This window comes from Dromiciops gliroides, chromosome 3 (assembly GCF_019393635.1).
Source record: "Dromiciops gliroides isolate mDroGli1 chromosome 3, mDroGli1.pri, whole genome shotgun sequence".
NCBI classification, from domain to species: Eukaryota; Metazoa; Chordata; class Mammalia; order Microbiotheria; family Microbiotheriidae; genus Dromiciops; species Dromiciops gliroides.
This window is the reverse complement of record NC_057863.1, coordinates 445379533-445392630: the sequence shown is the minus strand read 5'-3', so window position 1 is coordinate 445392630 and position 13098 is coordinate 445379533. Positions and strand designations below refer to the sequence as shown.

The window sequence follows — 13098 nt, the reverse complement described above, 5'->3', positions numbered from 1 at the left end:
AAGCTGCAAATTTTCTTTCTGTCTTTATTTCAATGTCTCCCTCTCTTCTTACTCAGGGTCTTACAAGAAACTGCTAGAGCTTTGTATCTCCAGGTAGAGTCTAGTTCAATGCATAGGGTATGATAGATGCTTCATGAATACTTATGGATCAATTGATCTCCCTATTAGGGAATTAGGAAATGGAGAGAGGAGAAATGTTGCAACAGGCATCAGGCTCACTTTCTGATATCGTTTAGTGACTGTGAAAGTAGCATCTGGAAGAAAAGTGTTTAGTTCTTCCTCTCAGCAGAGACATGAGGGACCACAGATGAAGAAATGTGACATTTTCAGACAGTTGTTCACATAGTAGGCACTTATTAAGTGATTGTTAATTGATTAATCTTAATTGTTTTCTATTATTGTAAGAGAAGATTCAATGGTGTATGGGGATAAGAGAGTATATGCCAAATAATAACTGTGGTGTAATAAGCAAAAAGGTACCATCACTATAACTTATAAAATAGAATAATAATAACTAATATTTCTATATCATGCCTACTGTGTACCAGGCACCATGCTAAGTGGCTTACAATTACTATCTCATTTGATCCTCACAACAGCCATGGTAGATAAGTGCTATTATTGTTCTTATTTTACAGATAAGAAAACTGAGGCAAACCATGGTTAAATGGCTTGCCCAGGGCAAGTATCAGGTGCCAGGTTTGAACTCAAGGTTTTTGTATTTCAGGCCCAGTACTCTACCCACTGTGCCACCTAGATAGTCGCCCAGAGTAAAGCCAGGTCTAAGAATTCAATCATAAGCATCCTTTAAAAAGAATTCAATCCAAAGTTATTAAAATAAAGGTGCATGGTTCATGGCCATATTTTTTTTAAAGCATGGTGCTTATATGAGTTTATCAAGGTGGAAAATCTATTTTGAATGAAGAAAGTCAATCCTAATAAATAAAAAAGAGAGGAGGTCTTTGACTCTTGCCTTTTCCTCCTCTTCTTCTTCCTCTTCTGGATGGCAATGTGGATCAAAAGGGGCTATATTCAAAGGATAGGTTTGATTTGCATTCCAGAATTTGGCCTCATTTTGGTACTTTCTTATAAACCTCAAAATGGGCCTAATTTTCCAGCTCTCACCCAGAAAAGCTTTCTTATCTTCAGTAAGATTCCATAACCCTGGACAAAAAGAACCAGACCCAAGATGATGTGATCATCTCTTGTACACATTTTCTCTGCTGAATACCAAGACATTTTTCTAGGGAAAACTGAGGATGTTGGTTGTAACCCTGCTTTAAAAGAATTTTGGCCACTTTTAATTTCCCCTTAATTTATGTTCCCTCATAATCTCAGCATCACAAAAGACAGACCAGAAGTCCAAATCCCACCTAAGAAGAGAGGAAGAAAACCTGCAAATGAAAGAGCACACCTGGAGTTTTGTTGTTTAATAGTTTTCAGTCATGTCCAACTCTTCATGACCCCATTTGGGATTTTCTTGGCAAAGATACTGGAGTGGTTTGCCATTTTCTTCTCCAGCTCAGATGCCATTTCCTTCTCCAGCTCCAGATAAGGAAACTGCAGCAAATAAGGTTAAGTGACTTGCACAGGATCACATAGCTAATAAGTGTCTGAGACTAGATAGAACTGAAGTCTTCCTGACTTCAGGCCCAGTACGCTATCTACTGCACTACTTAGCTGTCCAGAAGAGTTACCAGAGTATATCCAGACCCATGCTTTGATGACAGGCCTGGTCAAGGGAGGGGACAGCTGAGGGGAGAGTGTGATGACTTCATCTGAAAAGATCTGTGTCCCTGTGGAGGCAGTGACAGAAAATTAATGCCCACGGCAAGCAGGCATTGGAAGCAAAAAGATGGAAGGGAGGTTCCTTTGCAAAGATCTTTCTCATGGGTCCACAATTTAGACTTTTGGAAATATTTTCAGGAGTTTTCAAAGTCAAGAACAGGCAGAAAACTCAGTCGTGGAGGAAGAGAGGGGCAGAACCCATATGGCACAAAGCATGCCCTAGAAAAGGAGGACATAGGGCTGACAAAGCACTCAAGATACAGGAGTAGCAAGCCAAAAAGATGCCCTGGGGGAGAATGTCCCTCCATGATGATCCCCTGGGAAAAAGCCCTAGTCACTCTACCCTATTTATGGCTTTGGCAACACTATCTGACAACCTCAACAATGCAGGCCACAACTAAGAATCTAGAGGTAGGCTCCCAGAAAGACCTCTGAATATTCAAACTATATGACACAAAGTCCATCTCCTTTAATCCTTCAATATACTCAACTCATCCAGTGCTCACTCAGAACCTATTAACTCTTCCTTTATACACAGTTGTAACTATCTTGCTTACTTAGTTTCCTAACCCACAGGATACTAGAAACATCAAATGATAAGGAACTATAAGGATAGACAAGTTGTTTGAGACATGCACACCGATGATAGTAAGAAGTAACAGTTGCCAATCTAGCAGGAAAGAAGATAAAAATGCTAAAAAGCAAGAACAAAGAATTCAAAAATTCATCTATGGTTATTGTGAGACAAGGTATCCTATACACTTCAACAGTTACTAAGGATGTTACTGCATTATAGCTCAGTACCTATGACAACTAATGTTTATAACAATGAACCTGAGTCATAGGAATAAATTATGTCCTCGATCCTCTGAAAAGGAAGGCTAAAAATGTGTAATGCATCATAGAAAGATAAAAAAGAAAAGAGAGGGGCAGCTAGATGGCGCAGTGGTTAAAAGCACCGGCCCTGGATTCAGGAGTACCTGAGTTCAAATCTGGCCTCAGACACTTGACACTTACTAGCTGTGTGACCCTGGGCAAGTCACTTAACCCCCATTACCTGCAAAAAAAAAAAAAAAAAAAAAAAGAACAACAGTACATTAGTGTACCTATTTGGGGGCAGCTAGGTGGCGCAGTGGATAGAGCACCAGCCCTGGAGTCAGGAGTACCTGAGTTCAAATCCGGCCTCAGACACTTAACACTTACTAGCTGTGTGACCCTGGGCAAGTCACTTAACCCCAATTGCCTCACCAGAAAAAAAAGAGAGAGAGATTAGAGAGTTTTATTAATAACAACTCACACATAGAACACTTTACAAAGTATTTCCCCACAAACATTGTGAGGTAGGTAATAAATATAAGTATTATTGTTCCCAGGTTATAGATGAGGAAGCTAAGGCTTAGAGAGAATAAGAGGTTTAGACTTGGACACGCCTTTAGTTTCAGAGATGAATTTGAACTTGAATCTTTATTACTCCAAGTCTAGCATAATAATAATCTATTATACCTCACTGCCTCTCTTGGTATCTCAGAAGGTTGTTTTCACTACCTAGAAAATTACCTTGTGTAGAACACTTTAGGGGGCAGCTAAGTGGTGCAGTGGATAAAGCACTGGCCCTGGATTCTGGGAGGACCTGAGTTCAAATCTGACCTCAGACTCTTGACACTTACTAGCTGTGTGACCTTGGGCAAGTCACTTAACCCTCATTGCCCCACAGATAGATAGATAGATAGATAGATAGATAGATAGATAGATAGATAGATAGATAGATAGATAGATGATAGATGAATTAATTAATAGATAGATAAATAAATAATAAGCACTTTATTTTCTAACCATAGCAGATAAAGGCACTGATTATATGTTTGTTATGGAGTAATCTTGCTTAGATTGTCCAAAAATGTCCCTGCCACTTCCTTCCACAAGGTAAATCAGTAATAAAATAAATGCAATTAGCATTCATAATGAACCTAAGATAGTGCATAGAATAGAGAGCTAGGAGATAAAATGTATAGAGCTCTGGGTCTGGAATCAGGAAGACCTGAGTTTGAATCTTTTTTTTTTTCAGTTCAATTCAGATTTTTATTTTTTTCCAAATTACATGTAAAAACAAATTTTGACATCAATTTTTAAAAACTTTTGTTCCAACTTCTCTTTCTCCCTCCCTCCACACCCCACCCCCAAGAACTAAAGCAATTCAATATAAGTTATACATGAGTAGTCATGCAAAACATCTCCACATTAGCCAGGTTGTGAAAGAAAAGACAAAAACAAACCTTCAGATTAAGGAACTATCAAAAAAATAATTATGCTTCAATCTGTTTTCAGATACCATCAGTTCTTTCTCTGTAGATGGATTGCAATTTTCTTAGTTTTGTGATTTTTAAAATCTAACTGTTATGACTAAAAATCTAATGTGTGGTCGCCTTAAATTAGAAGCTTATAGCACCAGTCTTTGGGCATTAAGCATTTATTAAAGTATTCAGAAGTTAGCAAAAGAGAGAGAGGAAGAACATGTGTAGTTCAGAAAGAAAAAGCCTAGCTACCCTGGCCCTGCCGCCACCATCAAGACCTCCAACCCAAAGGAGTAAGATCCCCAGTCTCCTAGAGCAGAAACTCCCAGGAAGACTACAAGAGGGGCGGTCCCCAAACACAGCTCCAAGCTAATTGGCTGGTAGCATTGATTGACATGACTTACAGACGGTTCTAGGAATAGATGTAACTTCTGGACGCCAGGCACATGCTTTCTTCTCAGGGGGGCGTTGCCCTGGTTCTCACAATGTCTTGGGGGGGGGGGCACCCTGATTCTAACACTCTGAATCTTGCCTCAGATACTTACTAGCTGTGTGACCCTAGGCAAGTAGCTTAATCTGTCTGCCTCAGTTTCCACATCTATAAAATAACAGTAACTAAACTCCCAGGGCTGTTGTAAGGATCAAATGAGATAATATATGTAAAGTGCTTTGCAGATTTTAAAGATATGCTAGCTTTTGTGTATGGTAACCACAATAAAAATTTATTAGATATGATCAATCAATATTCATTTTATTCATCCAATAGAAACTCTTACTTGCCCTGAGCCAATAAACAGGTACTTATTTTCATGGAACCTTTAAGTCCACACAAGTTTATATTATATAACCTCAGCTAGGCCCTCGTTGATACAAGGCAATCTTTTTTCTACCTCCCGATTGATTCACTATCCCACTCACCACAGTGAGTCTAGTCTTTAAGACTAGACTATTGGAACATCCTGCTGGTTGGTCTCCCTGCCACAAGTCTCACCCCACTCCAATCCATCTTCCACACTGTTGTCAAAGTGATCTTCCTACCGTGCATATCTGACATGTCACTCAGCTCCTCAGTAATCTGCAGTGGCTCCCTATCATCTCCAGGATCAGATATAAATCTTCTGCTTGACAAAATCCTTCATAACCTGAGCAAGCCTACACACACACACACACACACACACACACACACATCCATTTGCAGTCTTCTTTCCACCACACATACTCTTTGATCCAGTAACATTGACCTCTTTGTTGTTCTTCACACAAAATACTCCATCTTGAGACTCTGGGCTGTTCCCCATACCTAGAAGGTTCTCCTTCCTCACACTCACCCCTGGCTTCTCTGACTTCCTTCAGGTCCCAACTAAAATCCCATCTTCTACAAGGAGCCTTTCCCAATCCCTTTTAATTCTAAAGCTTTCTCTCTACCTATTATTTCCAATTTTTCCTGTTGGTACATAGTTGTTTCCATGTTATCCAGCCCATTAGACTGTGAGCACCTTAACAGCAGGGACTGTCTTGTGCCTTTCTTTGTATCCCTAATGCTTGGCACAGTGTTGGGTACACAGTAGGTGTTTAATAAAAGGTATTGACTAATTAATGCATACAAAGTAGGTGCTTAATAAATGCTTTTGACTAATTAATATACAAATTGTTGAGTGGTATGCACAGATAATGGAGCTCCTTCCAGTGATGAACTTAATTTAAGTCATCAATTTCTGGGCCAGACCTGGGCAATAAATGGGACATTGTGTATAGGGTAACAAGTGGCTCAACTCCTTATATTCTTATTTCCCTCTTTAAAACAGCAATAATAACCTTGGTTTCAGGGATATTTTGATGGTTAGTGGCAATACAAATCTTCAAATTTTCTCATCTGTAATTTGAAATATGGTTTTGCTCTATTGCTTTAGTCAATAATGGGAAGGGGGAGGGGGGAGAACTTCCCCAAGCTAAAACCTGATAATCTTGCTTCTAAAATGAAAGCACTAGCCTTTCAATCAAAGTGCCACCATGAGACATAAGCCAGAAACAAAGTCCCAGTTAATTAGCCTCAGGACAAGATCATAATGTAACACATAGAGATCTGAGATTAGCAATTGATCCCAGTGTCTCCAAGTCAGATGTAGTATGAAGGTCCCTGCATTCTTCCTACTGAGCATGAAGTCCCTTACAGTGCCAAGGGCATGCCGTTATAGTTACAGCTCTAAGTTTAATTCTAGAGACTTTTGAAATGCACATAAGCATGGTTTCTGATTTGTCATTTGCTCAATAAAAAGCATTTTAATGCATTTCAAAGTTGCTCTTCTTGATTCCTGCCCCTCAGAGGTAAGGACTTGGTGCCTGGAATAGGAACTAAGTCCTAGGAATAACAGGAAAGGAGTGGGGGAGGGGGGAGGAATGGGACAAGTATTGAGAATTTAAAACTTCCCTGGCTTCCCTGGGTCCTTTCTCACTTCATTCTTCAGAAACTGCTCACTACTACAGTGCTCATATTGACACTCCCAGAGAGGGATCAACTATGAAAGTCAAGTGAGAATAAACCCAGTGAAAACCATTGGTTTAGATCAAGTAGTAAGAGGGGAAAGTTCAGGGAAACACAAAGAATCCCTAAAAATTATTTTCTCCTCCTTTCTTTCCACCCCCCACCAACCTGAAAGTTACTCCCAAACAGTAGGATAGAAATATAATTTTCAATATTTTTTCTTGTGGTTGGTGTTGAGTGATTTGTTCTCCTCAGTAACCCTGACACAGTTCCTTAACTTTTCTGTCCATATTTCTTTATGTAAAAATTAAAATCACAATGCAAGCCTCTCATCAAGCTGTTAAAACTAATAACCAATAAAAAAATTTAAGTGATTCAAAATGTTAAAAAAGTTAAATGGATATGTTCAACAGCCATCAGTGTGCATTCACCAAATCCACACAGGGTATATGGCATGATACCAGAAAGTAATAAGAATGGAAACTGAAGTAATGAAAGGCACTCCTCATGCAGAGGAATAACTGGCAGGTGTGTCGTTCATAGACAAGGCCATCTCAAAGGTATTTTGAATTTAGAGTACATGCCAAAATGGTACAATATGCACATGCTCCCAAGTTTAGGGGGAAGAATAACAGGGAGAAGAAGAATAACAGAGTTTCTGAATTTGGAGTATTACATTGGAGTCTAAAGGAACCTTAAAGATAATCTAGTCAAAACCCTTCATTTTACAGAAGAGAAAATTGACTCTAGAAAAGGGAAACTGACCTGTCACAATGTCACATGTCTACCTAATGATAAAAGCTAGGACTTTCTAGTCTTTTGACACCCATCCAGGGCTCTTTCCATAACACGATACTGCCTTTCACATTCCACCTACAATTTTCAGGAAGTTAGACATTCCTAATAAGATAGCATTTATTTGCAAGGGTTAGTGTGAAGACTAAACACATGACCTAGGATTTTGAAAATGTGACCAAAATCAGCATGTTAAAAAGGTCTAATCACTTACAATTATAGATACTATCTGGTTCACTCAACTGTCAGCAACATCTTGACCCAAGTTCTTTAAGACCAGTTGCTGCACAGAACTCTACAAAGCTCAGTTACTGAATACCGGCTTAAGTGGAACTCAGGACAGGCAGAGAAGACATACTTTTGAAACCTGGCTTATACAGGAAAAACTTAGACACTATCAAAACTATCTATTTTGGTAGTCTTGTAGCATATGACCAGCACTAGGCTAGATATTGTAGAGTTATTAAAACTCAAAACTGCACTAAGACTTTTGGAATACCCTGTATAATATACCCTGGTCCCTGACATCAAGGAAGGATTCTTACAAAATGGCAAATATCAGCAGTAGCCCCACATTTTGCAAGCTTTAAGTATGAATGGTTAAAAAAAAGTTTCTCAAGTTCCTGCATGATGGTTGGTCAACCAGATGCCCATGGGCACCAAATCAGAGTTATTCCACAAGAAATAACACAAGCCTACTTTTACTGTACTACTTATAAGTTCACTTTTAATAGTCTGGTTTATAGCCTTAAGAACATTCAATAAATCCTAAAAAAAAGCATTAGAATATATTTCTGTTCCAAGAGCTGGATCTGGAATCAAGAAGATCTGAGTTCAAATCCAGCTCAGACTCTTAGCTGTGTGAACCTGGACAAGTCATTCAACTTGTTTGTCTCAGTTGCCTCGTTTGTAAAATGGGGAGACTATCACCTACCTCATCACCCAGAGTTGTGAAGACCAACTGAGATAATAATTGTAAAGTGCTTAACATAATACCTGTCATATAGTAGCTGCTATATAAATGTTAGCGATTATTTTGTTTTGTTTTGTTTTGGGGTTTTTTTATGGAGCAATGGGGGTTAAGTGACTTACCCAGGGTCACACAGCTAGTAAGTTTCAAGTGTCAGAGACCAGATTTGAACTCAGGTACTCCTGAATCCAGGGCTGGTGCTTTATCCACTGCGCCACCTAACCGCCCCCGATTATTTTTAATAATATTATTATTACCCTAGGAAACTCATCTAGGTCAATAACTTGTGAAAGTCATCAAGAAACTTGGATATTTTTGGCAGGTGTTCTACACTGCTAATGACACTACTTTCAAAATCCATTAAAAGTGTCTTGAAGGTATGCAAGAAATCATGAACCCCTATGAGGAGTTAGTGAAAAACTATGACCTAACAATTAATTTGAGGGCTTGAAAATCTAGTTAAGTAGCAGCTTGCACTAGGGAAACCCTATTCACAGCCAAAGATCTTCAGGAATGTGCTCTGATAGCCCAAGAATTAGAAAAATGGATCAACAAGGCCAATACAACCTTGGGAGACTAAATTGATACCACTAGGTGTGGTATTAAAATGGTGTCAAATCTAAGACCAAGCTAAAGGTCTTCAGGGTATTGATCATGTCTAATTCACCATATGGCAAGACTTAGACCTACTACATATAACTGTCCACTATCTTGAGTTGGTTCACCTTGGTCATCTACATAAAATTTGGCCTCAGAATGTAAAACAGAGTTTCTAAATCCACTGGGCTAGTCAAAGATGCATACATATTATAGCAGAAAGACAAAGTCCTGGTTTTGACACTAACCAGCTGGGTGACATTTGGGTAAATTATTTGAATTCTGTGGGTTCCCTTATCTTCAGAATGAAGAAGTTGGACTGGATGGCTGATAAAGTCCCTTCTAGCCCCAATATTCTATAATTCCATAATTAAAAACTACAAGTATAGAACCAAAGGGAAAAACCAAAGAAGTGCTGCTGGGATGATCCATAGAATCTTTTTTTTTTTTTGGCAAGGGAATAAGGGTTAAGTGACTTGCCCAGGGTCACACAGCTGGCAAGTGTCAAGTGTCTGAGGCTGGATTTGAACTCAGGTCCTTCTTAATTCAGGGATGGTGCTTTATCCACTGTGCCACTTAGCTGCCCCCGACCTATATAATCTTAAAACAGATATCAACTACTATGGAAAAGAAGCAAGATTTGGCCATCAGAAAAAAGAGTACCTTGTTTTAAGCAAGCTCAATGAACCAAACTTCACAAAGAGGCAGAGCCTGCAAACAGCAACATGTTCAGGGGAGGAGGAAAGTGGTAACATCAGCAAAGAGCAAGCAGATTTTACCTTGTACGGAGAGAACAACTAATACAACCCAGGGTTCTCAGTCACACTTACATCAATAAATGAATCAATTAACAAGTATTTATTAAGCACCTGGGCAGGAGCACAAGTGAATTAAATAATCACTATTCCCAAGGTACTTATGTTCTAACGGGAGACAAAAAATGTAAATCAGCATCTACAGAATAATTTTAATAACAATAAATACAAAGTAGTGAAATACAAGGTAGATTAAAAGAGCCCACTAATATTTACATAGGGCCTATAGGTTCACAGAGCACCTTACAAATATCTTGTTTTATTTTTACAACAACGATGGGAGGTAGGTGATATTATTATTCCTGTCTTATAGATGAGAAAGCTGAGGTAAATAGTTAAGTGACTTGTCTAAGGTCATAACAGCTGGCAGCTGTCTGAGGCTGAATTTGAACTCAAGTCTACCACCAAGTTACCACTAGTAGTTGAAGGGACCAAAAAAGACTTCCTATAGAAGGTGGTATATGGAGAATATTCCCTTGAGTTGCATTCTCTAATTCAAAAGATGACATAGATGCTACATAGACAGACAGAAAGGCATAGCATAGTGTGTGGGTAAAATATTAAAACCATGATCATTCAGTACTCAGTGACTAGATATAAAGAAAACTCACTTATTAGTTATCCAAATCATTACTCTTATCATTCATCTAACTGTTGGACAGCTCTGCTCCCAAATGAGTGAAATCAAGGTTTCCCCTCACCAGACTTTTGCCAGCATCACATAGTCAATCATATGGCCCTATTTACAAAATGAGATTCATCTCAGACCCTTGAGACCCTTCAGATTAAAGCAGATTTGTGCTTCCATGAATTTTCAGCATTGAGGAAGAAACACAAAGGAATTATTATCTATCTACCCCATCTGACTCCCTTCACATGGGTTTTCCATGACTAGTGAAGTTTGTTGACTGTCTCCAGATTTCTTCCCAGGTCTGAAATGGGTTCTGTTAACAGGAGTTGCTGTATAAATACTTATTTGATTCCCTCTAAGGAGCTTACACTAAGAGTTGAGCAAAGAAAGCAGATTAACCATTTGAATTTGCCACCACCACCACCCCCCTCCAGTTTACCCACCACCTCTTTTCTCCCATCAATGGGGGCCTTCCAGAATCACCACCCCTCCATCCCAATATGCAGCTCAGGGAAACCAATATATTACTTCTGCTAATCCTTTAACAATAAGGGTTTCATTTTCATTGTGGGGCAATTAAGTTGTCCAAGAGGGAGGAAAGAGAGGGAGCTAAGAAGGGAGACTCTTCCATCCTCACAGCCAGATTAGTACCAGTGGTAGCAGAAGCCTACACAGAGTAGAGCTTGGTCTGTTGGTCACATGCTGCTCTCAGTTGCTACCTAGCAACAGCAAAGCCCAAGGAAAAAAGTTCTCCCATTCTCCAGCTCTTCCCTTTTCCCTCAGTTTCTTCTCTCTCTCTCTCTCTCTCTCTCTCTCTCTCTCTCTCACACACACACACACACACACACACACACACACACCTCTGTTTTCTCTTCCTCTCACTCTTTCTCTCTCCCCTCTCCTCTTTCTCTCCCTTCTCTGTCTCTCTGTCTGTGTGTGTGTTTCTCTCTGTGTGTCTCTCTCCCCTCTGCTCTTTCTCTCTCACTCTTTCTCTTCTCCCCTCTCTCTGTTTTCTCTCCTTTCTCCCCCTCCTCTTTCCCTTCTCTCTCTCTCTCCTCCTGTTCTCTCTTCCTCTCTCACTCTCTCTTTCTCTGTTCTATCTCTCCTCTCTCCCCTTCCTGTCTCTCTCACTCTCTCACCTCTATCTGTCCTCTCTCTTCTCTTCCCCCTCTCTTTGTCTCCTCATCTATATTTACCCTTGCTCCCACTTTTTCACCTTTTCCCTTTCTTCTCTTCATCCCCCATTCTTGTGTGCCTCTTGCCTACTTAACTTTTCTTCTTGCTTCTTTTCTTCCCTTTTCTCCTTTCTATCTCCCAACTTCCCTTCTTTCTTTCTTCCCCCTTTCCATTCAATCCTCCATCCCTTAGCTGCTCCCCCCACCTCCAAATTCCTGAGTCTGAATCTGCTTGAAAGAAGTTTAAAGAGCCTCCGACCAAACAATTGAGCCTGCATTATATTTTTCAGAATGGTGAGCGGACACGCACGCGCGCGCGCTCACACACGCAACAGAAGCCCTACAAGCCACATTTTAACAAGGAAAAAAGAAAAGGAAAGTCATGGTCCAAGTACCATCACCTCCCCCTTGAACCAGCCGGTTCCCAGACTTCCCCTCTGCCTCGGTTTGGTCCCCAGACGATGTGGGCATTACGTGATTCTGTTTCTTTGGTTCACAAGGGACAAAGTTTTGCAGGTGCTTCTTAGAAAATAAGGGGTGAGGGGGAGCGGAAATCACGCACTCCTTTGGATTTTTGGAGGAGACTCCCTTTGCGATGAAAAACAAGTGAGATGAAAAAAAAGTCAGAGAGTTCAAAATGAATGAATGGCCTCTAATAAGAAAGCCGGTCAAAGGCAAATCAGAAAATGAGTTGGAGATTCAATCTCAACTTTCAGAACTACTTTCTCCGTCCTTGCAATCTCTCCTATGGTCCAGCCCAGGGAGCGACCGATAGGGTGAGGAAGAAGACTTTATTTTTAAGTTTGGAAGAATAGGGACCGGGGGCGGGGGATGGAATCCCGGGAGGAACAAAGCCCAGAGTGAATATGAGGTAAACTGTCAGTGAAACTTGCCCGGCTACTCTTTCAAGCGTCTGTCTGTCCGGCTTCAACTCCTCCCTTAGGGAAAAGACTGGGAAAGGGGAGCTCCCAGCCTGTTCTCTAATGGTCTGCAACCTGAGCAGCCCTAAGGGACAGCGAGAGAACTTGGAAGCCCGCTCGCTCCCCGGGGGCCAGGGAGCCTCCTCCCCCGCCTTCAGACAGGCGCTCCAAAGGAGCCCTAGGGCGCTGGGCACCCAGCCTGCGGTAACTCACCCTGGCAGTTCACCTGCGTTGTGCAGGCAATGATGAGTATTAGCAGTTTGCAGGCAGCGGCTGTCCCTCCGTCCATCCTGGAGCGACGGCAGCGAAGTCCCATTGGTGCCCTAGGATGCTAGTGTAGCAGCGTGGAGAGCTGGGGAGCCCAGGAGGGGCTCCAGCAGCAGAGCTTGGTACCACGTGGCTTTTTTTCTCTTTTCTCGCTCCTTTGGCTTTTTCACCTTATTCCGCTAGTTGTGGCAGAAAAGCGCGTTCTACAGTGGAGACATAGTGTTTCCTAATCAACTCTCCACCCTCCAGACATTGCATAAAGCCCTTTATAGCCAGCCGCCCCGGAACTAGCATGAGGGAATCCAATGAGACAGGCCCCCTGCCGCCCGCCCCTCCCTCTTTTACTTTGCAGCTTTGAAAGTAGCGG

General features: G+C 40.9%; 1 protein-coding gene across 1 annotated transcript in view; it reads right to left on the bottom strand.

The window, feature by feature from the left end:
• The window catches only part of LRP2 (LDL receptor related protein 2), a 262918-nt gene extending 250138 nt beyond the window's left edge, over positions 1 to 12780 (bottom strand). The window contains exon 1 of the mRNA XM_043995927.1: positions 12678 to 12780. Within this exon, the coding sequence (XP_043851862.1) occupies positions 12678 to 12780 (103 nt within the window). The remainder of the gene's footprint in view (positions 1 to 12677) is intronic.
• Between the last annotated feature and the right edge of the window lie 318 nt (positions 12781 to 13098).